The sequence below is a fragment of the Pleuronectes platessa genome, chromosome 22 (genome assembly GCF_947347685.1).
Source record: "Pleuronectes platessa chromosome 22, fPlePla1.1, whole genome shotgun sequence".
In the NCBI taxonomy this organism is placed as follows: Eukaryota; Metazoa; Chordata; class Actinopteri; order Pleuronectiformes; family Pleuronectidae; genus Pleuronectes; species Pleuronectes platessa.
The window spans coordinates 17,057,589-17,083,264 of NC_070647.1; the positions used below are offsets into that span (position 1 = coordinate 17,057,589).

A 25,676-nucleotide genomic window follows, 5' to 3' on the forward strand; every position below is an offset into this window, starting at 1 on the left:
TAACTCAGAAGTGCTTTGTTAAAGATTAACTCAGCGGGTCTCAACCTTTCTGGCCTTTGTCTGCTCACACATTGAGAGATTTTCTCCTCCAGACTTTGTTTCATTTCCTCCGGCGAGCTCGTCCAAAATTAAACCAGAAGAGACGTCACTGGTTCATGTCCCCTAGAAGAACATGTGCAAGTGATTTCTGGTTTAAATCTGTGTTCTTCTGATCTTACACTTCTATGGAGAGAGTTTGGTTCGGTTAACGCACAAAAACCACTTGTTTCTTTTGGGATAAACAAACTACTTTTTAAACTTCTTCTTCAGATCTTATCAAGTTCATAAAACAATTCACCTGCTTGCACATTTAATTCACTGGAGCTGATGCTTTCTCTAATCTGTGGTAATCACCTCGGGGTTCACAGGAGACGAAGGAATTCAGAGGGCTGATGATAATATGCAGGGTTTTATTTATATATGTCTAGACTATGATATTGAATTGTTTTTAATTTCAGGAGATCATCCCGAGCCCCCCTCAGAGGGTCCTCACCCCTAGCTTAATGGGCACCAATTATCTTGCAAACCAACAAACGCTGATCAGACTCAGTAATTGAAAGTACTGTGAGTGTGGAGCTTCAGCAGATATGACGGAGGTAATAACACATGATCCCAGAAGCTGTTTTCTCCTCCCTGGCTCATCCCCCTCTCGAGATCTCTGCCCCGAGTCCATGTGCAGCACAGTGGGAGGTGGGTGGGGTGATGTGGATCTGATCCTGACTGACAGACAGCTGGACCCCCCGCCTGCACAGACTCCATCACGTAACATCCACAGCTCCGAGCGGCTGAGGCGACTGACACCACTGATTAACAACAACCAATTTTTTGCCTGCGTCAGGTTTAATTCTGTGGTGTTTGATGCTCACTGGGGAAAAAGCTGCTGCCACTGTTTTTTTTTAATCTTGTGCAGATACAGAGAGGATTGTGATCTGACTAAGTTTCATAATACTCAGTTGTCTGAAAGTGTTGTGGTTTTCATTCCACACACATTTTAGGCGTTCAGTGATGAGTTCTGAGGGAGTTTTGATCAGTGGAGGAGGAAACAGTTCTTCTTCTTAAGCTTCGGTGTCACGCTGAGGTCAAGAAGGAAAGCTGGTCCATGAGAGGCTGAATAGAATCTTAATAAGCACACGTCATATTTGTGTGTTTGGTCTTTAAGTCTTTTAAAGATGTTGATTTGGAGTGACATCACCTTCAGGGTAGTGATGCTTACATGAACACTTTTTTGGAAAAAACAGGTGATACTGGAAAATTGGTCATGTAGTGACCGAGCTGCTTGTTTGCAAGGATGAATCATAACCCCTGTTCAAATGTGCTTTTATGATTGTTTCATGGTGGGATGCACGATTGCAGAGACAGAGGTATTTTTTACAACCTCTCATCATTGCACCACGTCAGACGGCGGTTTGATGGGAAGGCCATCGTGCACAGATCGGGATTTCCCACAGGAAATTGGTGTTAAGTGGCGTCAGTTGTTCAACTGAATTTAAAAGATGGTGACACATTTTGTCTTGGCATGTAGTCCCCGGATGCCGGGTTCTCTTTTAATGTGGTGGAGGTTTTTTTATTCAAACACCTCATGTTGGGGAAACTAGGTTTTATCCAAGTTGTCATTTCCGGGTATCTTAAAACAGGATGTAGCTATTCGTTTGTTTCATGGGGCCTTGGCCGAACACTATTTACAATTTAGAGAAATTAAATGAACATGGCATTTGTCCTGTTCTCTGCAGTCGAACTCTATTATTTTGTACATTTCCCTGTTGTTCATTCCAGGCGAGAGCTTAAAGGTTTTTCATTGTCTTGTTATTGACCCTCGGATCTCCCACTCACTGGAGCTGCATGTTCCCTACATCCAGTAACAGCTGCATCACCACAGAGGAAAGGGCTCTGATCAATAACCTCCTCACAACACTCCTACGTCCCTCTCTGGGGTTAACACTCATGGGTCATCCCCACTGAGTGACTCCCCAGCAGGGCTGCAGTGTGTGTTTGTGTGTTTCTCTGTGTGTATGTGTGAGGGAGCAGAGGCTACGAAAGACAAAAAGAGACAGAAATCTATTTGCGGTCGCAGGCAGAGTAAATCCTTGCGTGTTGGCGGACTTGCAGACAGTCCTGCTGGTGTGGGAGTGAACAGACTGGGATGAGGCTCTGGAGGACGGACGAGTGGGATGTGAACTCAACTCAAAGGTCGGTGACAAAGTCAAAGTCCTCCTGCCCACACTCGTCTTCCTCAGCTTCATGTGGAGTGGAGCAGAAGTCCAATGCTGCAAATCACTAGTTAATTAGTTTCACATACACTGATCTGCAGAGTATATTATTATATACTGTTGTACTGGATGTGGCCCAAAATACTTTCTAACTCCATCACTGAAAATAGTCCAAACAAATACACTGATTACTCTACTTGTTCTCCCTAAAACTACAACCTCCAGGGTTTTAACAGTGTTTATTAACTTTTAAAATGTAAATATAGCTTTTTATTTATGATCTGCTTTTATAGATACAAATTTTCAGTAGAGCGCATCACCTTGAGGTTCAGTGCCACCGAGTCATTGTATAAAATATGCAACCTTTGAATCATAGGTTATGACAATAAGAATAATATAATAACTATAAGTCATATTACTGTATATCTACCTGTTCTTGAACCTGCTGAAGACAGATTCTGCTCATACACCTGATTTAAACTAGTCTCAGAGAATTCATCCTTCATGGCTAACGAAGGGCATTCTGGAGATAACCATGTTACACTTGTCTTTTCTCCTCTTGGTGCAGATTTGAACTGTGGATCAGTTTGCTATGAGCGGATGTGACATGTTGCCTTGCACGGAACCCGTCTGCTGCACAGCCAGATTCAACAAGTAGCTGCCTACCACAGTTGATCTCGAGGTCAAGAAGTCAGTGCACGCTCACGGGCGTGTGTTTCTCGTAACGACCGGTTTGGTCTCGAGTGGTTTTAGAGATGGAGCGACTGCAGAGCACTGGTCTGGAGGCACCAATGCAAAGAGAGGAGAGGCCACCTCATTCGTGTTTGCTGTGATAATATTCGAGTGGTGGTACTTTCCTGCAGCGTGGAGGTGTAACCTGCTGCAGTGTGAGCAGGATGTGGTGAGCAGAGAGAGCGGGGGGGGGGGGGGGGGGGGGGGTCTTCTCTAACGAGCTCTGTTGTTCCTCTAACGTTCTTTCCCCCGTGTTCCCCCGGCGCTCGGCTGCTGACGGCTGCCACATGAAGCCGGAACGAGTGAACAGCATTTCATGACAGCTCTGACAAGAGGAAGGCACTTTGATGTGTTTAAGGGGAAAATGTTTCTCAGAGGAGGAAAAAGGCAGGAAATGATTATTAGTAGTAGTAGTATTATTAATGTTAGTGTTAGTATATTACTAGACCTTTATTTAGCAGCACAACTCTAGTTTTACCATAAAGTAAATATTAGTGACTTCTATTATTATTATTGTATATTTTATATTTATATACCATCTAGTCTGATTTATTATTTGATGTATTATTGCTTTTTCTGTGTTGATCACAGGAGCATCTGTAATAAAGCATAGAGGTGGATTTGAGTCAGGCTTGATGGCGAGTAGAAAAACTGGATATTTGCTTTTTGAAAACCTGACTTGGACTCGGTCGAGGACATGAAACTTGATTTGCGACTTGCTGGGACAGACCTGACTGGGACCGTCCTCTCTCTGTGGGACTGACGAGGGCAGAACAGTGAGGAGGGGATCTTCCATGGTCACAGGGTCAAGTGGTGAAGCTCCCTGGTGCTGTGGGAACATCTTGCTTTCTCTGCTCTGACTTGACAAGCTTCTCAAAAACAGCAGGATGCTCCTTCGCAGGGCACAGACAGGAGTGTCAGTGCTCGTCCAGACCATGGGAATCGATGTGAGGTCCAGGAGAACTAGAAACCAGCTGCTCTATAGTGGAGAACCTCCCACGAGCACTCTGCTGTTTCACATTCTCCTCAAAGACGGGGGCCAGAGCTTTTCAAGTGGCTGCCCTTTCACATAATGGTCCCATCAGTCCTCTGGGCAGATTTATGTTATATTAAGTTACGACGACACAGAGAGCTAGCCAGAATACATATTTTATTAGGCAGAGAAAATACTGTTCAGAAGAAGGGAAACACCAAAAATAAACTTCTGTCTTACATCGATTTCCTCTCGTATGGCGCAGGAAGGTCACAAGTACAGCAAAGAGAAACTAAACATCTTCAATCTACGTGTGGACCAGCTCCTGGTTCGATGGGAACTGAAGCAGAGCGTGATGTCCTCCTGTGAGCACGACTGAGGCAGCTCTTCAGTCGCCACACGATGGAAACACACCGAGACGAGAGAGGCAGGCGGCGCTGTAGTGTGGAGCGAGTTCTCCTCCTCCTCCTGCGCTTGTGACGGGCAAATCAGCAAAAAACATGAGGTGTCAAGAGTGAGAGGGTTGAAAGAAGGAGGTTGGACGAAGAGGAGGATGAGCTCGGAGAGGGGCCTTGGCACAGCCGAGTGATCGGAGCCTCCTGACAGAGGCAGAGAGGGAAGGCAGCGGGGGGGTCGGCCTTTTGGCAGCTTGCTCTTACCGGAGCTCGTGGACCGGCTGGGGGCAGACGAGGCCACCAAGAAATCTATTTGCCCCCCTACTCATGTGAAACCGGAGCAATAACAAGGTGGAAAAACCCTGCTGTTGACTCCTAACACACACACGGTACATGCACACAAAAGCACACACACACACACGCACACACACGGCCCCTTCAGACGTTCAACGTGACACAATCGCACTAGTACACAAACATGCAGACTTATACAAAGGCAGAACTTTACAAAGTCATGCAGATGGAATGTTTTGATATTCCTGTAGCTGAGTCTGACTCAAGCATGTTTGTCCGTCTGGCCTGAAGTCGATTCTTCATCAGGAGGGATTTTTTTTTTTTAGGGGAACTATTCTGCAGTTGAGTCTCTGAGTGTGTGTGTGTGTGTGTGCGTGTGCTCGTGGAAAATGTAACCACATCAGTCTCTGTGATAGGAAAAGAAAAAGGGGGGCGAAGTTTGAATATGAGTACGTCAGAAACTCTGGTATCTATTTTAAAATTCTACATGAGAACCTGTCCCTGTTTCTGAAGGAGGAGGAGGTAGCCTGATTCACAAGACTTCAAATAACTTCAAATAACTTCAAATAACTTCAAATAACTTCAAATAACTTCTCAAAATGTTCTTTTGAAACCACTGGAAAGGGCATCCTGAGTACCGCAACTTGAGAGATGTGTGTTTAATGTTGACTCGTTGAGGAATGGTTTGACATTTTAGGAAAATATGCACTTATTTGCTTTCACGTTGATGTTGAGGAGATTAAACCCACTTTTATAAATAGGTAAATATAAGGTTGCAGCCTGCAGCCTGTTAGGAATAACCAATAGTAAAAATAATCTCACAGATTAACACTTAATATATTTGTTTCTGTTTAATCCAGCACTTCTTATCCAAGGGTACTTGTACTTGTACTTAATGTTTCCCATCAAACCCAGTCAGTCTAGCTGTTTCCCTCTGTTTCCAGTCCTAAGCTAATTGGCTGCAGCTGCAATCTCCTTCATTTCTAACTTATTATAATTCAAAGCTGATTCCCCAAAATATGAAAATATTTCTTTCAACAGAATCCAAACTGAAAGATTTACAATTAACACATTTGTCGTTGATTAAAAGTAATTTTCTTCGACAGTCAAATCACAAAATATTCCCACTGAATTCCACTTTAAATAACTCTGATGGTTCTGTTGGTGGAGAGCATCGGTGCACCTGAGCTCAGCAGAGCAGTCGGGATGAATATATAGAATAATCATAAAGAACGATGAGACCCACAGAGGAGGGATCAGCCATCGTCCGCTCTGGGAACTAAACTAATTTAAGAGATAATCATGGTGAATGTCTCGACTCTACAAACACGATGATGTAAACTCAAGGACGGCGGCGAATGCTCGTCCGTGCTCGGGCAGCGTGAGGCACTGTCATCAGATGGTCCAGACAAAAACACAAAAAACAGAAATATGGCATCGTGCCACGTCGCTGCGACCGGTCAGGACCCGAGGAATCGATCATCGCCGGTGGAGTCGGACTCACAGGTTCTCATTGGTGTCGTGTTGGCACTGGCTGTCGATGGAGGGGTCGAGGAAGGGAAGCTCCTCGCCACAGCCCTGCAGCTTCAGGACCCGGCTGCTCAGGTCCAAGCAGCACTGAGAGAGGAAACATCATTTTTACACTGTGACAACTGAAGTTAATTATCTCCTGTGTACATTGCAGACTGGAAATACAAGTGGACGAGTTAAAGCTGAGTGCAGGAGCTTCGTATTAATATGTTTATCGTACATTACAACATCCTTTAGGGCTAATTTACCCAATGAGCACTCAGGTTAATTTCTTAACCTCCACTCGACTCCCTCTAATTGACATCAGCATATGCAACACTGGAACTGCAGAGAGCAGTAACTTCCGATTGTCTCTTCAGGGGATTTAAATTGCATTTCTCACACGTGCAGATTGGAAATTTGTCGTCACGGGATGTCCTCATTTCAATCTTCTCTGGGTTCTACCTGCACAGCTGGCTGCAGATGGAAGGTAACACTCCCCAGCCTTAGATAACCCCATCTTACAGAACATCTATTTCTAAGAGTTTGTACTTTCCCAGGCCATGTGTATATTCTGGAGTCGGTCTTTTCTTGAACGTACCACAACCCACGTCATAAAGACAACATATTAGCAAAGCAAATGAGAAACTTACTTTGAGTTCCAGCAGAGTCTGAAGACCGAGGCACAGCTCGAACGCCTCGTCCTCTGGAAGCGGGGGAAAGAAGAAAGATTAGAGCAGAGGCTGAGGAACGAAAGAAAGAAACTGAATCACTCTGGCTCCCGTTCATCAACACCCTCCGTGGCAACATGCATACATTAGCCTGGAAACCAGGTTAAACCAACCACACAACCAAATGATTCCCTCTTGCACTAACAAGCCCTGATAAGCACATGTACGTGCGAGGACTTGTATGAGCTCTGCAGTGTCACATTTAGAGTTTCAGAGCCGGGTTGAGAATTAAATATGCACGAAGGAGTCGGGCGCCGGGTTTACACGTTGAATTAAAGTCATTACTCACTGGTGAGGAGATTAAGGAGAAGGTCCGGACACAAAGTGCAACATTAATAATCACGTGTGTGATCTTGTTTGGTCTTTGTGAGCAGAACACGTCCTCTGAGGTGTCAGGAGGAATATTCACCAAAGGACTATTGGACGTTGAAGCCGAGTTCGATGAAAACTTTAATATGATATTCTCATGAAACTATGTTAGTATAATAAATAGAAACATTGGGGCAAAGAGCTTGGATCTGGATAATCAAAGTGGGTGTGTCTCAAGTTACACAAAGATACAGGACGTTCATGATTATCGACAGTCGGAGCAAAGAGAGTAAGAAAAGACATTTAGGATGTTGTTAAGCAGTTATTGTGTTTAGTAACACAACTGAAAGACGCTCCTGGCATCAACGAAGCTGTTACAACATACAGGAGCTGTTGTGATTGGACGTTAGATTCCAGACCTGATTTATTATCCAATCAGGCTCTGACTTCTCTCCCACTGCTGCTGCTGCTGCGCTGCCTTCATGGTTCTTACTGGGCAAATCAAGTCTGATTTACAGACACATCTCTAATCTTTAATCTTTAAAGTGTTTGCTTTTTTTTGTCTAGACAAGAAAAACAGAAAACTAAATCGTGTGAACCTCAAAATCAAGTAAGAATAACATTTAAAAGAAAAACAGTGATCAGTCAGTTGAAGGAAAGTGGCCTTAAAAGGAAATCAGCAACTTTCTCTTTTTACCCGAGACAAAAATAAACTCTGGTTTTCACATCCAGAGAAGGAAAGTGATGCAAAGAGACTCAGATAAAACAAATTCCTGCTCATGCTTTGGATTTTTAGAGTTTACAACAGTTTATCTGCGTTTTTAGACAAGTTCCTGAATCGATTTTATGACATAAAAATCAAATTGGCAAATGGTTTGTTTTGTGGTGACAGTCGAGTGTTCGTGACTTGTGATCTCTTTCTGTACCAGGAGCTCTTTCCCTGGAAGGTCGACCTGGTTTGACCTTTTCTTTTATTTGTTTTATTTATTGCTAATTTCTGCCGGGAAGAGAACACACGTAGCGTGAGGTGCAGAGACGAATCCCATTTAATTAAATCTCTGCAGAAGTAATATTCACACTCTGCAGGCACTGCTAGAACTCAACTTATATTTGTGCTTTTAAAGTGAACAACTCAACAACTATGTGATGGATTGCCTTGAAATTGGGTTTAAATATCCAAATGTGCCCATAGGATGAATCCCCATGACTTGGATGATCTCCTGATTTAATTATAGCGCCACCAGCAGGTCACAGTTTTCACTTACAGAGTGAAATGTCTTGTAAATGGATTGGAGCTAGATTTAGTCCACGTGCTCATGGCTGCCAGACGAGAAATACTTCTTGATTCTGAGAATCGGTGCCTCATCACTCGGTCCTGATTTAATTTATCCAGAACTCACTTAAGACCTAAAACCTGTGAAAGTAAATGAATCATTCCTCCCAGTGTGATCTTATATTCTCACCTTTGACGTAAGCTGAGCACTGGAGCGTCTGTCGGCCGAGCTGCAGCTGCAGACCCGTCACTGAGCCGTCCTGAACGGGCACCAACCTGATAACACACAGAAAACAATATATTCAATCGTTCTCATACTTCTTGGTTTCTTTTCATTTGATTAGATTCAATATTTCCCAGAAAATATAAAGTCGCTCTTCTCAATCCCTTTGTCCTTTGTGCCGCTGAGAATTGATTAGCCCTGATTCTGAAGACTATAATTGCAGCTTCTGCTATTCACCTTTTTCCGTTAGAGCTGATCTGAAATTAGGGGCGAGAACATAATGTCTCAATCCTTTTCACACCCTGATCTGACGACGGAGCTTTAATAGGCTTTTAAAATGTCTCTTCTTAGAGATGAAGGTGAATTCAGGTCTTTAAGCGTCTGGGGGAAAAAACATCAAATAAAAGTCTATAAGCTCCAACTTCTCCTCAAACATTTCTTTAATCCATTTGTTTTTCTGTTTAATGGTCTTGTTTTTAAACTCTGGTCCAACATATTAATAGATAATAGCTTCTAGCAGGTTATGTGTGTGTTGGCCATAGAAGGTGTTTCTTACCCCAGCCTCTGGCAGCAGGAGGTGGAGATGTGGTTGTGTTGAATGCCGGTGTTGATGGATGCGTTGACTTCGCTCTCGCAGCACTGTGGGGGAGACAGAGGGGATTTCGGTGTCACGGGGGGGGGGTTTTCCACTTCGGTCTGGCACCACCGCACGTGTGGAAACCATCATTCACTTACTGCACACCAACACAACACTGGGGAGCCGTTAAAAACCACTGATCTCTTTTTCTTTTTGAATTAATCCACTTTGTGAAACTGCCAATCCCCCAAAAAACGGTCCAATTCAACGTTTAATCAACTTTACGCCAACAAAACAAAACTCCCATTGGCACTCGGCTCTCGTCTTCAAGTCAAATGTTATTTCTGTATTGATTCTGCCCTGGAGGTTTGAATCAGTCGATGCTGCAGGTGTTTGTTTGAGCAGCACAACATTTAATATTCCAGTTAAAAATAAACCAGCGAAGGGTTTTCCATCGCCGATCACGGGTTGTTTAACGGGATTGTTTCTGCTGATGTGTCAAGTTCGTGTTGCTGACTCCGTTTCCCAACAGGATTCACTCGTTGCTTTAGTGCACTTTGATTTCTCACAGTTAATGATCTTGCAGGCATCAGCTAAATGTGAGATGTCAGCCGTGTGAGTCATGCTGTACGTCCACATTCAACTCGCAAGTCAAACTCACTGGAGAGAGAAATGCACATGTGATCTGATTTATGATATAATCCCTCCTGCAGTGTGACTCATGTCTTTAAAGTGGCTATCATCAACATTTTAGCATCTTGCAGCTCTTTGTTTTTGTTTTCAAACCTGCAGCTTTACTGTTGTTGGTTCAATCTCTGTGTCTGTGCAGCATCATGTCTGTGCATGAGCTGAATGTGAAGCCAGGAGACAGTTAGCACATCTTATCTTAGAGGACAGAAGCAGGGAAACAACCTCCTTGTCTCTGTCTATAGTTTATTATTCCAATCTAAGCCCAAAGCTCGCCGCAAGTGTTCCATATCTCAAGAACAGACATCAAACTCTAAACTATAAAAAAAGCAAATACATGTTTTTCTTATTTCTTAACTTTCTCCGGGGACTCAAGTTAGATTATTACAGTTGAAATGCCAACAGGCTGTTTGTCCTAGTTTAAACTGACATGTCTCTTCTTCTTCTTCTGCTGCGTCGGCCGGCTGCTCTGCTGCCGCCGGGCGCTTCACGTCACAAAGACGCGGCTCAGCCTCTGTGCAGCAGATCTGCAGTGCATCATGGGAACTCGTGTCTGCAGCCGTCTCTCTTATCAGCCTCCTCTAAGCTGACGTCAGGCGACATGTACACAAGCAAGAAGCATGTTTGTGGGGAAATAAATGTAGGAAGCATGAGGAATGTATGCAGAACATATGGCCGCTCTGCATGTGAGATAAGCAGCTCGCACAGACCCTCCCCCCCCCCCCCCCCCCCCCACTGTCAACTGCCTCTTAGAACATGCAGGGATTTTTCCACTGTTGAATAAATCTACAGCTACTTTAAAGTCTTTTATTGCTAAGTACTGTCGGATAAACTACAACCACAGCAGCACCAACGCTCTACAGTTTAAATTATATACTTGGGGATATGGAAATGTTACAGTATTTGCTTCTCAATTAGTTATTTAAATTTTTAGATCATATATAACATAGTTGACTGGTATATAGGTTCAAAACTGTTGGTCAGGCAAAGTGAGGCGTTTGAATGAAAGAGGTGATGTGAGGTTTCCAGAATTGACCGATATTTTATAAATTATTTATAAATCGATGGTCATGAATCCTCGGCCGCTGCAGAGTAAATAGGTATAAGTCGGATTCAGTGGACTTATGAATTACATAAATACACTGAAGCCTCAAAATCACACAGGAATGTTTAAAGGACTAATATTTATGTGTGTGTTCATAGGATCTAGCGAATTTAACATATTTATAAAAATACTTCGGATTATAATCGAGGAGTTATCACACAAACTCTTTTTGTTCAAATCAGACTTGACGTCTACTGTATATCTTTCTCTGTCGTGCCATCGCCCTAATAAATCCATATCTTGACCTGAGGGTCTTTCCCCCCCGTTTGGAACTGAAGCACCAACAGTTTCCCTGAGCCTTGTTTTGATCCTCAGCCTCTGTGCAGAGCGAGCTGAGCTCTCTTTGTCCTCACAGGCACTCGGGCTTATCAGCAGGCCCACAAACCTGCTCCTTTGTCTCAGTCCCTGCGGTGCACAAAAAATAAAAAGAATCTCTCTCTCTCTCTCTGTTCGTGAAGTTTAAAAATAGCAGCCGAATGAGTAACTGAGGAACACTTTGCATTTAACAAGTTGATGATAAAACCGAGTAATGTACAATGAGTAATAGGCGGGGGGGGGGGGGGGGGGGGCTGAATCTACTAGAAACATGGACCATGTTCATTTTAGAGACACTCAGTATTCATAGAGGTGGTGGAGGGATTATTGGTGGTTCAGGAAAACGTGACCATATAACACGAATCCTGGTTTCACTGCCCTGGCTGGTCCTTCCTGCCATCAGATTCTGTGGAAGGTCCTGATTGGTGGAGGATGTGCGTCGAAGGGACCTTTATCTAAATGAAAACTTCAAATGATGAGTTATATGAGCAGAGCGCTGCAGGTTCTGTCTCGTCTCTTGTTTTCAGCACATTTCACACGACACAGTACCTTGCACTGAACAACCAGAGCTGTGAGGAGGGTCGACCTCTCCGTGACCTCGCCCTTCTCGGCCCCGGGCCTGGCTCCGGCCTCGCTGCTGTCGTCCTCCTCGTCCGACCGGAGGCTCCTCTCGCTCTCCTCCAGGGACTCCCTCTCCTCCGTGGAGTCGTCGGCCGTGCTCTCGCTCTTCTCCTCGGCGTCGGCGGGCCCGTCCTTGCTGTCGGCCAGCGGGGAGCGGATCCTGCCGCTGGTGTCCCGGGCCTCGCCTCGGAGCCGGGTGATGTTTCCCTCCATCAGGCGGCGCTGCACGATGCTGTGAGGTTGCTGAGGAGGAGAGACAATAAAACAGATGTGAGGTCATCTCAGGGTCGTGTGCCGGAGTTCAGCGATGGCGAGGAAACAGATGCCGGTCGTGTCTGTGTTTGGTTAAGACTGATATTGATCACAATAATTCACTTAGGATGCTAGTGCAGTTGTTTTTGTTATTTTTCTACGAATAAATGACAAAAATCTGATCGTTAAAAGGTCACAAACTTTGACCTAAGTGTAGGAAAACTGAATCTCAGGGTTGAAACAAGACGTTTGAAAACCAGCTTGACCAGTTCATCTGATGTCTGATTGATCAAATGACTAAACATCGATCAAATGATAATCAGAAGATTATTCCTATAATGCAAATTATATGTAGGTGCAGCTGTACTCATAGTCTTGGCCTTCAACTGTCATTGAATAGAGTCACTATGTGTTGAAGGACAGGGAGCTGCTGTCCTGGTGTAAAGATAAATATTTAAAGTTATATTATCCTGACAGACTGTTGCAGATAACAAGCGACGCACTGTGATCTCAGTTTCATTTAATGAAGCAAAGAAAAAAACAGATTTATGGGTCACAGTGTAAGAAAAATGTCAGCTTAACTCTTTTGGGGCTTGAGATAATCTTCACAGTCAGAAAATGATCACCACAGAGACGAGGGGAGGAATTAAAAAATGCTGCTCTGATCCAATAGGAGCCAAACGACACTGTTAAGATCATAAACTGAAGGGAAATATTGTCTTTTCATTCAAAATCAGCCAACGGATGCATTTGCTCTGATAAATCAGGGATTTAAAGACTAGTATTGAGTCTATAAGCAAGAATTGTGTCTGTTTACTGCCTCTGTTTATTGAATGAACAGTATAAACACGGGATGTAGTTGATAAAGTAGGTGTCGGATGAATTAGGTCTGTTTTCTGCTCAATGAAGCAGAAGCATCAGCTGCTGATGTGTGAGCGATGCAGTTTGTAGCAGGAAAGCTGTGACATAAGGATTCATATAGATACAAATAATCTGTGTAGATATTCTGTCAAAGCATAGATAGAGTCAGGAATGAGATAATCTGTGTTTCTTAAATGACAGTAAATGATTTTATCTCACAGATTTTTATACTAGTAATGATTCTCCTCACGGTGCATGTGCAGATTCTTCAGGCTGGAGGATTTACAGTCTGGCACCTTTATTTAAAAAAATCTAACGCTGGGCTTTAGTGTAAATCCAGCCCACACACACACACACACAGACACACACACTCACACACACACACACACACACACACACACACACACAACTAAATGTATTAACACTTTACAGCATCACTTGTGTAAGATTGTGTAAACACTTCTAGAAAAGTTATAGGAGCGAATTTTAACACGCTATATTTTAACTGTAGAATTTAACAAAAAACAATTCTCAGAATGTGTTAAGCAGCAGTTGACTTAGAACACAAAGCTTTTTAAAAACACACAGATTTGACAAAGTTTTTTTACAGCTAAAGAAATATAGTTTTTTAACAATATTGTCTAATATTCACGATATTCATCTAATGGTAGCTTGTTGTTATTGCTGTTTCAGAACAACATGTGGCCGGTGGATGTAGTGGCTGTTCTCTCTGGACCATATAACACAGCAAATTATATTGAGGCTGCCTGTTCCTCCCTAATCACATTGCTGCTCCACCAGAGCCTGGATCTGACAGCACAGTTTGAAAAGAGCAGGTTCACTGCATCGATACAACACACAAAGCATGTGCTTTCCTCTCAAGGTTCCATCAAACACAGCTATCACCAGGATGTAGAGAGATATTTAACAAACATGTATCACGAGACTCGTAGATTTTGCCATCTCAGTAAACTGCCTGTACTTCAGTGCCGGTCTGAAAGCAGCTCGCGACTCATCTCGCAGCAGTTGTGTCTTCACCAAATTAAATGTAACCCTCTCCTCTGAGGCACTGGGACCACTAGCTGGATGTTTTACCGGCTCAACTCTGGCATCCAAAGGGCTGTAAAGCCCCAGTTTAAGTATCCTGAGGGCGAATGCCAGTCTCATAAAGGGACAATCCCATCTGCCCACCTGTTGCTTTCTTAATACGATCAACAGGCTGCCTGCGCCTGCAGCCGGACACGTTTTATAGAAATTGGTTTGTCCACCTACTTCACGTTGTTCCCGGCTGCAGAGAACAAACCTTGAGGCGTAGCTGATGAAGCTACTGTTGTTGTAAGTGAAGGCTCAGACTGGAGAGCTCTTTCCTGGTGATTCTGTGCCGTGTGTATCATTTCTTCGAGTGTGATATTGTAGCTGAATTGAGATATTTCTGAGCGCTCTGGACGTGTGATTTGTTTTTAGCGTATATATAGTTGTGTGGATGGAGCTAAAGATAACGGCTGATTCCAAATTGCAACCCTCTGCTGTCTACACGAACCAGTTCCATCCAGCAGTCGCCATCGTCTACCTACGACCCCCATTAAGCTCAAGAGATTGAAAACAACATCCACCCCTTTGCGATTCTGTTGCCTGTGTAGTTTTAGTTTGGTGCTTTCCACACTACTGCTCATTAAATGATCTTCTGCTCTATTAACCACACGACAGCGATGCTAGATTCTGCTGATAGAAATATATTCCTGGCTGGAATGAGAATGAAGAGGATTTCACGGACGGGGGAAGCAAGACGAGGAGGAGGAGGAGGAGGGAGGAGGAGGAGGAGACAAATAAATATGGTGAGAGAAGAATAAATAAAGCAAAAAAGGCATCAGCGCCCGAGAGACCTGGGATCCATAACCTCACAACAGTGGTTGTAATAATATCTCCTCATGCCTGGTCATGTCTTCGGTGTCTGTGGCCTTGCTCTGTGGTATCTGCCATTATGTTTGAATGGCACCTGGTATTACTCATCCATCTGAGGATCTGAAGCTCCATCCGACACCTCCACAGGTTCTCAGGAAGTCAAGGAGCCTGGCAGGTCAACAAGTCTTTCTTTGCTTTTTGGAAAAGAGTAAAAAAGAGGATTTAGGTTTTGAGATTTCTGTGAATTGGTCACAGGCCTCTCTCTCTCTATCTCTCTCTCTCTCTCTCTTTCTCTCTCTCTCTGTCGTCCAGTCTTCTTTTGGCTGCAAAACAACAGCACTTCAAACCACAGTAATCACCCCCCCCGTGTCACTGGGTTCGATTGAGCCCATTTGTTCCCCCCCGAGCTCCAGCTGTGGCAGAGTAGTGCTTAGCTGAGTTATAAACAGACTGATGATGGCCTCTTCCTCTCTCCTCTTCTCATCCCTCCTTCTCTTCTCATCGCTATAGTCCTTTTCCGTCCTTTATCGTGTCTCTTTAGTTCTTTAATTTTTCTTTTTCCCTGCGTTTCTTCACATTGTTTTCTTCCATTCTCTCTCATTTTGTTTATTTCCTTACCCTCATGTCTTTTCTCATCTTTCCTTGTCTTCTTTTCCTCTCACCACATCTTTTCCTCTCCTCATCCCTCTTTCCTTTTTGCCTCATCCTTTATATCCAATATTTCTTTCTTCAAATATTCCCTTTCTTTTCCTTGCCTTATTTTTCCTCTCCTCACTTACATCTTCATTTCTTCCCTTCCATCCTCGACCCTTTTCCTTTATATCCTTCACTTCTTTACCAATACATTTCCACAATCTTAATCTACCTCCATTTTCTCCATCACCATTTACTTCCTCCTTTCCTCTACACCTCCTATTCTCTTCACCTTTCTTTCAGATCCTTACATCATATATCATTTCCATCTGTCCTCTTATATTTCCTCTTATTTCCCTTGTTCCTCTCCTATTCTTTCTGTCATTGCCTCTCATTTTCCCCTCCCTCCCCCTTTCCTTTTCCTATCTCTCCTCTCCTCCTGTCTTTCGTTGCATCAATAGAAGAAAGTCCTTCTTCCTTTCATTGATTCCCTTCTTTAAACGAACCTAAACCCTGAGAGTGATGTTAATCCTGAAGTTATCTCACCATTCGAACCAGTCAAATTCAATCAGTGGTTCCACTTCACACAATAGATACATCGGCCTCATCTGGGAAGATGTTTCTCTCCGTGTGCTCACATCATCTGACCTCTTTTCCACTTGAGAACTCTCTGGATCCATTATTCATTTATTCACTGTCCTTATTCTCATTTAAAGAGGATGCAAATGTTGACAAATCAAGTTGTACTCTGGGATTCAGCATAAGAAAACCTGGTTATTAAGTCTGGTGGCCTATTCCACGATGTTGAATGAAGTACAGGGGTGAAAACGTAACCTCCTTGTCTGAGTTAATTATGTCAACAGGTCGGAGGAGAGAAGCAGGAGCAGCTCAGTGATTTGATGAATCGTTCTCCTCCATGCTCTCATCAATCTGCAGGGGAGTGAAATCTGACTGACAGCGATGAACACAATCATTTCAACCGTTATCATTCTCGCCCTGCTTCCTCTGACGGCTGACGTCTGCTCCTGCCGAGCTCCGACTGCTCTGGGATCAGCTCCAGAGCGAATCGTGTTAGCCACGGCGAGCTGCTGGCAGGTGGTAACTGGTGTTTTTACATTTCAGGGGTGAGCACTGTTGCACTTTGTGTTGGGGGAGTTGAAGTCGGGTTGCAAGGCGACAGGCACGAGGCAGGGAGACACCGTGTGAGGTCAATGAGAGTAAGATTGAGGCGATTGTGCTAATTTAAAACTCTTAGCGTCCTATCGCGACAATTTGCGTCAAACCTCAACCCCTCTATACCTCACAAGCATATTTATAGATTCAGTGTGATGCGCGCTTTGTGTGTCTGGTGGGGCTCAGGAGGTAGAAGCCTTCATTAGTTAATTGGATGAGTGTTTGGTTGTCTGACACTGAGCCGCCGGTCGATTCCCACTGCACCTTGTAAAGCTCAGAGCGGTTGATAGACTGCTGAAGTCAATTTAGATGTCATAGCTTGTATTGAACCAGAAGACGACTCCCATGTACCTGTGTATTTTACCTTCTTGCTTTAGAATCCTCACCTTTTTCAGTTCTCTTCCATATTTGAGTGATCCAGTGATAGATGCCTGTGCGCCCTGCAAACAGGTTTTTGCTAATAGCTCGCTCTGCATCCTTTTTAATGGTCCCGCAACAAAACCAGATCCGAAGCATCATGGGAAATTTAGCTCCAACACTTACAGGATGAGGAGCCAATCCCTCACGGCAAAAATACCATTGAGTTAAACGTTTTATTTTATGGGATTGCTAAGTGAGATGATCCCCACAGTGTCAGACTTTTAAAAACCCATCATAACGTGCACTCACTGTGAGGCTGAACGTGTGGAACTGCTCTGAATCAACAAGTTTCCTCCCTCGTGACAGATCTCCATACTGCGACACGTCTCTCGCCTCGTTCCGGTGACGGCTTGTTAACATGTCAGCATCACTCACACGACCTCCTGGTGGATTTATTGCGGTGAAATCTAATGAAGACGGCAGGCGGCCGCGTCCCCTGAAGAATTTATCTGTTATCTGCACAATCCAACCTCTTTCTTTTTATCACGGTGGAAGCAGCTGAGGTGGAACTGGCATCTCCGAGGTGAAATCTGTTTGTTCAAATCTCACAGCAGTGAATATTTATCGCTCCTGATGGTTTAGATTTCTCATTGCGGGTTTATGAAGCTCAACAGGGGAGATCTTCATCTTTTAGCATTCTCTGCCTCACGCAGCAGCAGTCAGCCGAGCATCTAGCTGAGTAGATAAGTATTTGAAATGATTGCATTAACTCGTGCGGAGCCAATGAAGCCAAACATCCTTTATGAGGAAGTGCTTCAGTGCAGCCGGAGGTCGAGCTCGTGTAACGGGAGACACTCACAGCTGAATCATCTCCAGCTCCTTATAACTTGGATTTGTTGATGTTTACTTTGCAAATGCAGCGTTCAAGTGCACCACAACACAAACACACTTTCCTGCTGCTAGACATATCAACTAGAAATCCAAATGTGTATTACTCAACCTGTTTACTGATATACATGTAGGATTTATTGAATCTTTTTCTTGTCTTGTCAGTTTTCATTTTGCATTTCAAACGCTTCAGTAGGAATTGATTGAAAATTGCATTCTGTGTTTTGACTCTGTGACTTTGAGTTGTTTCTTCTTCCCTGTCTGATTCTCCTCCAGACAGAAACTGCTCTGAACACAGTTGTTGAAGCATCAGCGTGTAAAAATAGAACAGTAACACAAAAATAGTCCAGTTTTTCTTCCATACCATGTTTATTGGTTGTTTTTTTTGCATTGAAACCTTTTTGATTAAAGCTGGTGTTGGAATAAGAAAACAAGAGAGGCTGATAAACGAGCTTTTCCTCTGCTGCACCAGATATTTCCTCACTTTTCAGGGACAGCTGTGTTTGGTGCTTCAGTTGTTATCTTGTCTCAGCAGCATGACTACACAACAACACGGCTACAGAAGAGGCATCGTGACCCTCACCTCCGTGATACTAACGGCTCCTTGAGAGCCTCCTGATACAAACACATTGGGGGAGCTGGAAAGTGTTAAGAGACGGACGTTGTTGGTTTTATTACCCCCGCCAATGAAATTATGTTTATACGTGCCATTTAGGATTTCTTCATGGGATTTGTTCGCCATAAAGAAGAACTCCAGCCTTCACGCTTCACGAGAACATCAATAGAAATGATATTGATTATTTCTCATCTTGGAAAATGGGTCAAATTCGAGGTTAAACTGGTCGACTGGCTTACAGACACTATTCCCTTGTGTCTGTTCTGCTGTTTATTATACTGATGTGAATTCTGTTGTGACCCCTGAACACTGACCAGTCCAGACCAGTCCAGACCAGTCCTCTGCAGCTCAGACAGAACTGCTGTTTGACGCCAGCACTCTTCTTCATCCTCCTCCTCCTCCTCTCTGCCTCTTTCAGTTTCTTTTTCTCCGTGCTCTTCCTTCTGAGAGTCAGATTAGAGGTTAATTGCCGTGTGGACTAATTACCAGACTGCTACAGACTCCTGTCCCTCACTCAGCCGGTCACGTGAGCCCTGTAATGCCCTGTTTCTCGTTCTGAGGGGACGTCCCCGGTGGCTGACTTCCTGTCGCACCACCCAGGAAGCTCCGGCAGCTCCACATCTGCTTCCTGCCTTCCAGTCATCTGCCACTTTACTCCCCTTTAACATCTCTGCCCATCTTTTCACTTTAGGTCCTAAAACCCTCCATGAAATATACAATTTGCAGATTAAAAAACCTCAACTCACTGATTTCATTTCATCACGGGAGATAAAACGACAGAAGCCGTCTCCAGCGGCACCGAGAGGATATTTAATGACCTGATCCGACTGTAACAAGCTAATTAAATATTTATCAGGAGGTTTTTAGATTTCCACTGTGTCCCCTAATGTTTACATGTCATTACGTTAGTGCTGAGAACAAACTGATTTTGTAAAAACAAATTCCAGATCAGTTTATTGTATTTATTTTATCCAATATATAATCTTTGCAGTTGCACCTCGTTCAAGCCGGAGCTAAATGCTATGATTATGTAATAATTTGCTCGTTATAAGTGGTTCAATTAGACTTTAAACTTTAATTATACTATTATAATAAATCATGTTGATATAACTATTGAAATAGATTCACTTGCTGAATAGAGAAGGACATTTTATTTCCAAACAAGCTAAGCAGCATTGGTGTCTGATCAATTCTGGACTGAAGAAATTCAAAAATGTAAAATTATCCAATTAAAAATAGTCTAATGTGGGTATTTTGAAAATCTGAGCTTTGAGTTTTTTCGAATATTAATTCCATAAATCATCAAAACAACTTTGAAAACTACTCAATATTGAATCACTTCAGTAAATTGATTAATCAACAACAATTTTGCACTTCAGCTCTGAAATAAAAACCCAAACACGTTCGTCACTGACACGTCTCCCCCTCTCTTGCCTCCAGTCCCAGTATCACTGTGTCTTCTCCCCTCTCCTCTTGTTGGGGTTGTTGTGTGTTTGTCGTGGGGTATTTTTAGCCTCCTGTCTTCCCACACAGCAGCGAGGCAGCAGCTGAGCCACCCCTCCACAGCTCCAGATGACACTAACCTCTCTCTAATGATAAAGCGGGCATCTCAACCCGATTTAACGCTGCTCGTTTTGGGGGGGGGGCGAAGCCGTCGAGAGGCCGACGAGCAGGGAGTTGCATTGTTGTGTTTGCTCTTGTCTTTGAAGTGCTGCTCGGCCTCCGGGGGGGGGGGGAATAAACAGCCGAGTTGGACGAGTGAATCGGGATGCACGAGGATGTGGAAACCTCTTCCAGGATTAGACACACTGTGCACCAGCTGCTCGTGTAGATTCAGGACTTGTTGAAAGGGAGAAGGAGATCAGCAAGTCCACAGAATCCAGGTCTGAGGAAAGGAACGTTTCTCCTCACTGTTATCTCTCTCTTAGAAATGTCTGGGGGGCGGGGGTCTGCTCAAATTGGACAAAATGTTCAGCAACCCACTGATTGAAGTTGTATTTAATGCTCACAGCGAATGTGCCGCTCACTTGTAATTCTCCTCCTCTGCCACAGTTTCTGCCTTCAAGCCCAGTTCTGTAGCTTTTGATCATCCTCACCAGTACCTGGAGACTCCAGTCTCTTGATTAGACAGGCCCGTCACTCACACATACACACAATCACACACACACTCACACACATACACACTCTCACACACACACAGCTTTCTGATTCACTCATCTGGAAGAGAGGGACATGAGCAAATGGACAGCTGAGCTGCAGGGTGGAGAAGAAAGAGGCTTCACAGCAGCAGACGAGGTGTGGGCAGTGGAACCGGTCCAATATGAGATTTCTGAGGGCACACAGTGTGTCTATGTGTGTTTGTTTAACAAAAATTCTCATAATTTTTGTTTGCACAGCCTTTGCGAAAATGTCTAAAGAGAAATCCATAAGAATGATATGAAAAATGTTTTCCTGATCCTGGATCTAACCCCTGATCTGGATCAGCACCAGCATTCAATGGGTTCTTTCCCGACCCACTTCATCCTTCCACCACGTTTCATGGAAATCAGTTCAGTTGTTGATGTGAGAGCTTCACCACAGAAATCCTGGTGTTGCACAAACTGAGCCTAGCAGCTGAACAGACGTGTATCTCTCCCTCGGTTGTGCGAGTGTTTACAGTAGAAAACAGTAGGAAACAGTGAGGTTACACAGCGGTTACACAATAACTCGCTCTGCGCTGAAGCTCAGGCGTTAATGTAACCGGCCTCAGATGTTTCCACACAAACACACACACACACAGATGCCGTCTCCTCCCCTATATCCTCTCCTGCTCGCTCGCTTTACATCCTCGCCCCACGTCTCCTCTCTCTGCTCTGCGCTGTGTTATATAAACCAGCAGCACTCCACCGTGCATCCTCCCTGACCCCATCTCCCGCCGTCTCTCTCCTTCCCCTCCACCGCCCTAACGCAGGAGCAGTGCATTTTGCCCTTTTCATGCTCACTGCCTCCTTCACTCTGCAACACAACATGGCCGAAGTGATGCTGCTGCTGCTGCTGCTGCTGCTGCTGCTGCTGCTGATGAAGATGATGATGATGATGATGATGATGATGATGAGAGTGAGAGTGATGATCTCAGGCTAAAGAGCACCAAAACAAATTCACTCTTACATAATGTGGCTCCACTTCGGAATTACACAGTGGACAGGACAGGTTTTTAACAGAGGAGAGAGATGAGGCTGCAGGTAGATGTGTGTGTGTGTGTGTGTGTGTGTGTGTGTGTGTGTGTTTGTGTGTGTGTGTGTGTGTGTGTGTGTGTGTGTTTTTATGACCATGAAGTCAATGGACTTTTCATTTGAACGAACAATTATTGGAATCTCGGCTCCATCCGTCAACAAGTCATTTAAATATTCGAGAAAAGCTTAATAAAAATGATGATTTACTTTAGAAAAACTCGATGTCTGACATTTAAGATTTGACCTTTATCTGGAGAAAGCCCGAAAAAAGCTCCTGGTGATGTTATTAAAGTTAGAACCAGCGGGGTGTAGACTGGAGAATAAATAGACTGATTTATAGTCAGACGGACAAACAGCAGTTCTGCTCTCTCTCTCTCTCTCTCTCTCTCTTCCCTCCATCCATCAACAATGATGGTGTCTCTCTCACAGGAAGTGACACAGGCATGACGCTGTCTCCTCTCTCAAGTCCCTGAAGCTCTTATGACACCGAAGGTCCCTTTGTTACAGATGCCATGCAAATCGCACCGTGCTCCCCGTGGCCACGTTGAGTCACAAGCTGAATGTTAAGCTTCCGGAATTTAAAAGAAAACTTTAGGGGGGGGATCTTATCGTGAATTAATTTGCTTTGTTGTGTTTAGATGTCTGGTAACATTTGACTAATCTCCACCGCCGGTAAGAGTCACAGAGATAACACGAGCGTCAAGCAGCTTTGATTTCAGAACACTGGGCTTTGAGCTAAATGCTAATGTCAGCATGTTCAGAATGGCAGCGCTAACATGTTGATGTTCAACGGGTATCTTGGTTCTAATCTCAGTTTAGTTCAGAGCCCTCAAACTCCCGGTGGAGCCATCTTGCATCAAACTATTTCTGCAACAGAAGGACTCTATAGACGAGGATAAGGCTGCGACCTACAGGTATTTACTTCAACAAATAACTTGTTGATCATCCTTTGATGTCGGATTTCTCTTATCTAAAAAGTTCAGATCCCCAAACCCAAGTTTATGTCTTCACATTGTTTGATTTGTCCGACCAACAGTCAAAGGCAGAAAGTTATTTAATTGCTCACATGCTGATGTTTAGCAGATGTTGTTTGAAATCTAAATTAATCGTTAATAAAGTAATGAATAAAAACAATCCAGGTATTTAAGCACGTATTGGATGAGGGAAATATTCTAGCTTGGATTTTTTGGGACCAACTCCTAATATTTGGGATTGGAAAAATTCCAATACCTTCATAGATTATTCTTAGGATGTCGTTATCAAACCATAACTAGGAACAAAAAGGCCATAAAATAAAAGTTTCCATATCGGAACATAAACAGCAATAACAGAAATTCTTATATCGGCTTTTTTTATGAGCCAATCAATGAACAGGTCTGGGTCTGATCATTAATTCTGAACATGACATGAATGTCTATTAAATTTCACTTTCATCCATTGAGTAGCTGTTGAGATATTCCAGTCTACAGAAGCATAATGGACTAATATTAAATAAAAACCTTCCCAGTAGCGAGAGATGGTTTTAATACCTTGAATAACATCTTATTATTGGCCCACTGGCATTTCTAAATGATGTGTTAGTGCAGGAACGCACGGTGCTTTAAGGAGAGAAGACAGACGACAGAAAACAACATCTATCATTAGATTAAGAGAAATGTAAGAAGACGAGCAAGGAGGCGGTGGGGGGGGGGGGGGGGTGGCTGGAATGTTTTTCTGACAGCAAATGTTGGTATTAAATGTTGGCAGACGTAAATGCATCACAGAGGACTGCGAGTGCTGCTTCCCGGTGCCAGAGCGAGCGGGTGGAGGTTCTTGGAGAGCTCTGGGGGGTTGGGGGGGGGGGGGGGGGGGGGGGGTTCTGGGAAGCTGCCATCAAAGCAGAAGTGTGTCAGAGGAGAGGCAGAAAGTGTTGGGATCATTAGAGGGAGTTCCTCCACAGTGTGTGTGTGTGTGTGTGTGTGTGTGTGTGTGTGTGTGTGTGTGTGTGATGGCGTGGGTTCAGGAGGAAGAGGGAAGCGAGGAGCTACTTGAGAGGGATCCTGCAGCTCGGAGGCGTCACCACCTCTGACTCGGCCCTCGCTCCGCTCTGTGCACAGCTCTGCATCTTTCATGAGCCTTTCAGTGACTAATTCTCTTTTTTATTTATACGGTACATTCACAGTGGGGAGATGCATTAGTGCTAAAAAGCAAATGGTAGTTGAAGTCGTGCATTAGGAGTAAAATAGCTCCTTATGCACTGAGTTTCTGAAGTGTGAGCATTTGCTGTTTCTTTCTATTCTATATTGTGAGCTGAGTATTATGGGATTTCGGGCTCTTTGACGCATAAAACAAGATGCAGAGACGTCACTGGTTAGAGTGGGAGGAACTGGACGGGGGGGGGGGGGGGTTACCTCCAGGAAGCAGGTTATGTGTGTTTGTGAACAGGATTATAAAAAAACTGCTGCACTGATTTCCATGAAGCTTCGTGGAGGGGCTGTGAAATTATCTAAAGAAGAAGCCATGGAATATTTGCAGCAGATCCAGATTTTTTTCCACATTTTCTTTGATTTCTCATATAAATATTTGCAAATATTACACACACGACTGTTTACTACGAGTTATGTGAAATAGTCGAAGCCACGTTGGAGCCACTTCCTCATGTGAAGTCACACGAGGTTAGAGAGAACTGATCGAACCTCTGCAGCCTGTTGCTCGTCTCTGCTACAGGCTCCAGGCCACATTAGGGGACATTGGATTAACACGGAAATTCCAACCAAACAGGTCATTATATAAAGTTGCTCTGTGGGTAATGTAGACATCAGGTTTTAACCAAACAGAAAGAAAGGGTGAAATTAAAAGACAAAAATCTCTGTCGTCCTCCCTGAGTCAAACAAATCAAGCAGTGAGTCGATGGAACACTCTTCAAATATCACTTTACCACCGTGAACTGTTTCTCTCAAGGGTTTGAAACCGTCTCACTTGAACTCAACCTTCACCACATGACCACGCACACAACACAGCTTCTCCAAACAAGTCATTCAAGACCCGAGCACCTCATTCAGTAACTCCCCCGACGTGCACTCACCAGGTCTTTGGTCGTGCCCAGTCTCTTCAGCCCGTCCAGGGGCAGGAGGTCAGCAGAGTCCTTGTGGGAGAACTGGGTGGCCTGCTTCAGACGCCTCTGCTGGTGCAGGATGGCTTTATCCCGGATGGCCAGCTCACCTTTCTTCGCCTCGCTCATGGTCTCGGACTACGGAGCACAGCGGTGTGATGTGGTGCTGTGCACAGAAGCACGGAGACTGTGAACCCTCAGCAGCAGCAGCAGCAGCAGAGGGATCTCTCTGCAGACAGCTGGAGACACAGAGGATTTCTGTTTGCAGATGAGGAGGAGAAATCACAAAATGTAGCGGTTTTGCTTCTCTGTTCAGATCCTTTTCATCAGGTCCTTCCCCAAAAGCATCACCCTGCAAATGCTGCCTGTTCCACCCTGTTCTGTCCTCTCTGGAATCCTGCTGTCCTGCCCTCTGGGCTTCCTCTGCTCTCTCTCTCTCTCTCTCTCTCTCTCTCTCTCTCTCTCTCTCTCTCTCTCTCTCTCTCGTTACTTGTAGTCCTTTGCATGTATCTGTCTGTGCAGCTTTGGGACCTAGTGTCCTCTCCTGGATGCTCCTCTCACGTAGACATGCATCCTCAACATCAAGATCTGTTCTGTCTCCCACTGAGGCTGAGTGAGGCTGTGGGGTAGGTGTGACAGAGTGGTTCCCCCCCCCCCCTCCCCTCAGTGCTGTCTGTCCTTGGATCTCTCTCTCTCTC

At 44.3% G+C, this 25,676-nt stretch overlaps 1 protein-coding gene across 3 annotated transcripts; it reads right to left on the bottom strand.

Annotated features, from left to right (window-relative positions):
• Nucleotides 1-4,111: 4,111 nt before the first annotated feature.
• nrip2 (nuclear receptor interacting protein 2) lies at nt 4,112-25,676 on the bottom strand. 3 transcript variants are annotated; one of them, XM_053415012.1, is made up of 6 exons: nt 24,952-25,676; nt 11,919-12,233; nt 9,242-9,324; nt 8,653-8,738; nt 6,803-6,855; nt 4,112-6,257 (listed from the first exon to the last, which is right to left on the bottom strand). In XM_053415012.1, exons 1-6 carry the CDS (start codon nt 25,105-25,107, stop codon nt 6,141-6,143), a joined length of 810 nt encoding a protein of 269 aa, XP_053270987.1. In that variant the 5' UTR covers nt 25,108-25,676; the 3' UTR covers nt 4,112-6,140. The 3 variants fall into 3 exon arrangements, with proteins under 3 accessions (XP_053270987.1, XP_053270986.1, XP_053270985.1); XM_053415011.1 differs by lacking the exon at nt 4,112-6,257 and having other exon boundaries at nt 6,298-6,855; nt 24,952-25,432; nt 25,469-25,676; XM_053415010.1 differs by lacking the exon at nt 4,112-6,257 and having other exon boundaries at nt 6,298-6,855.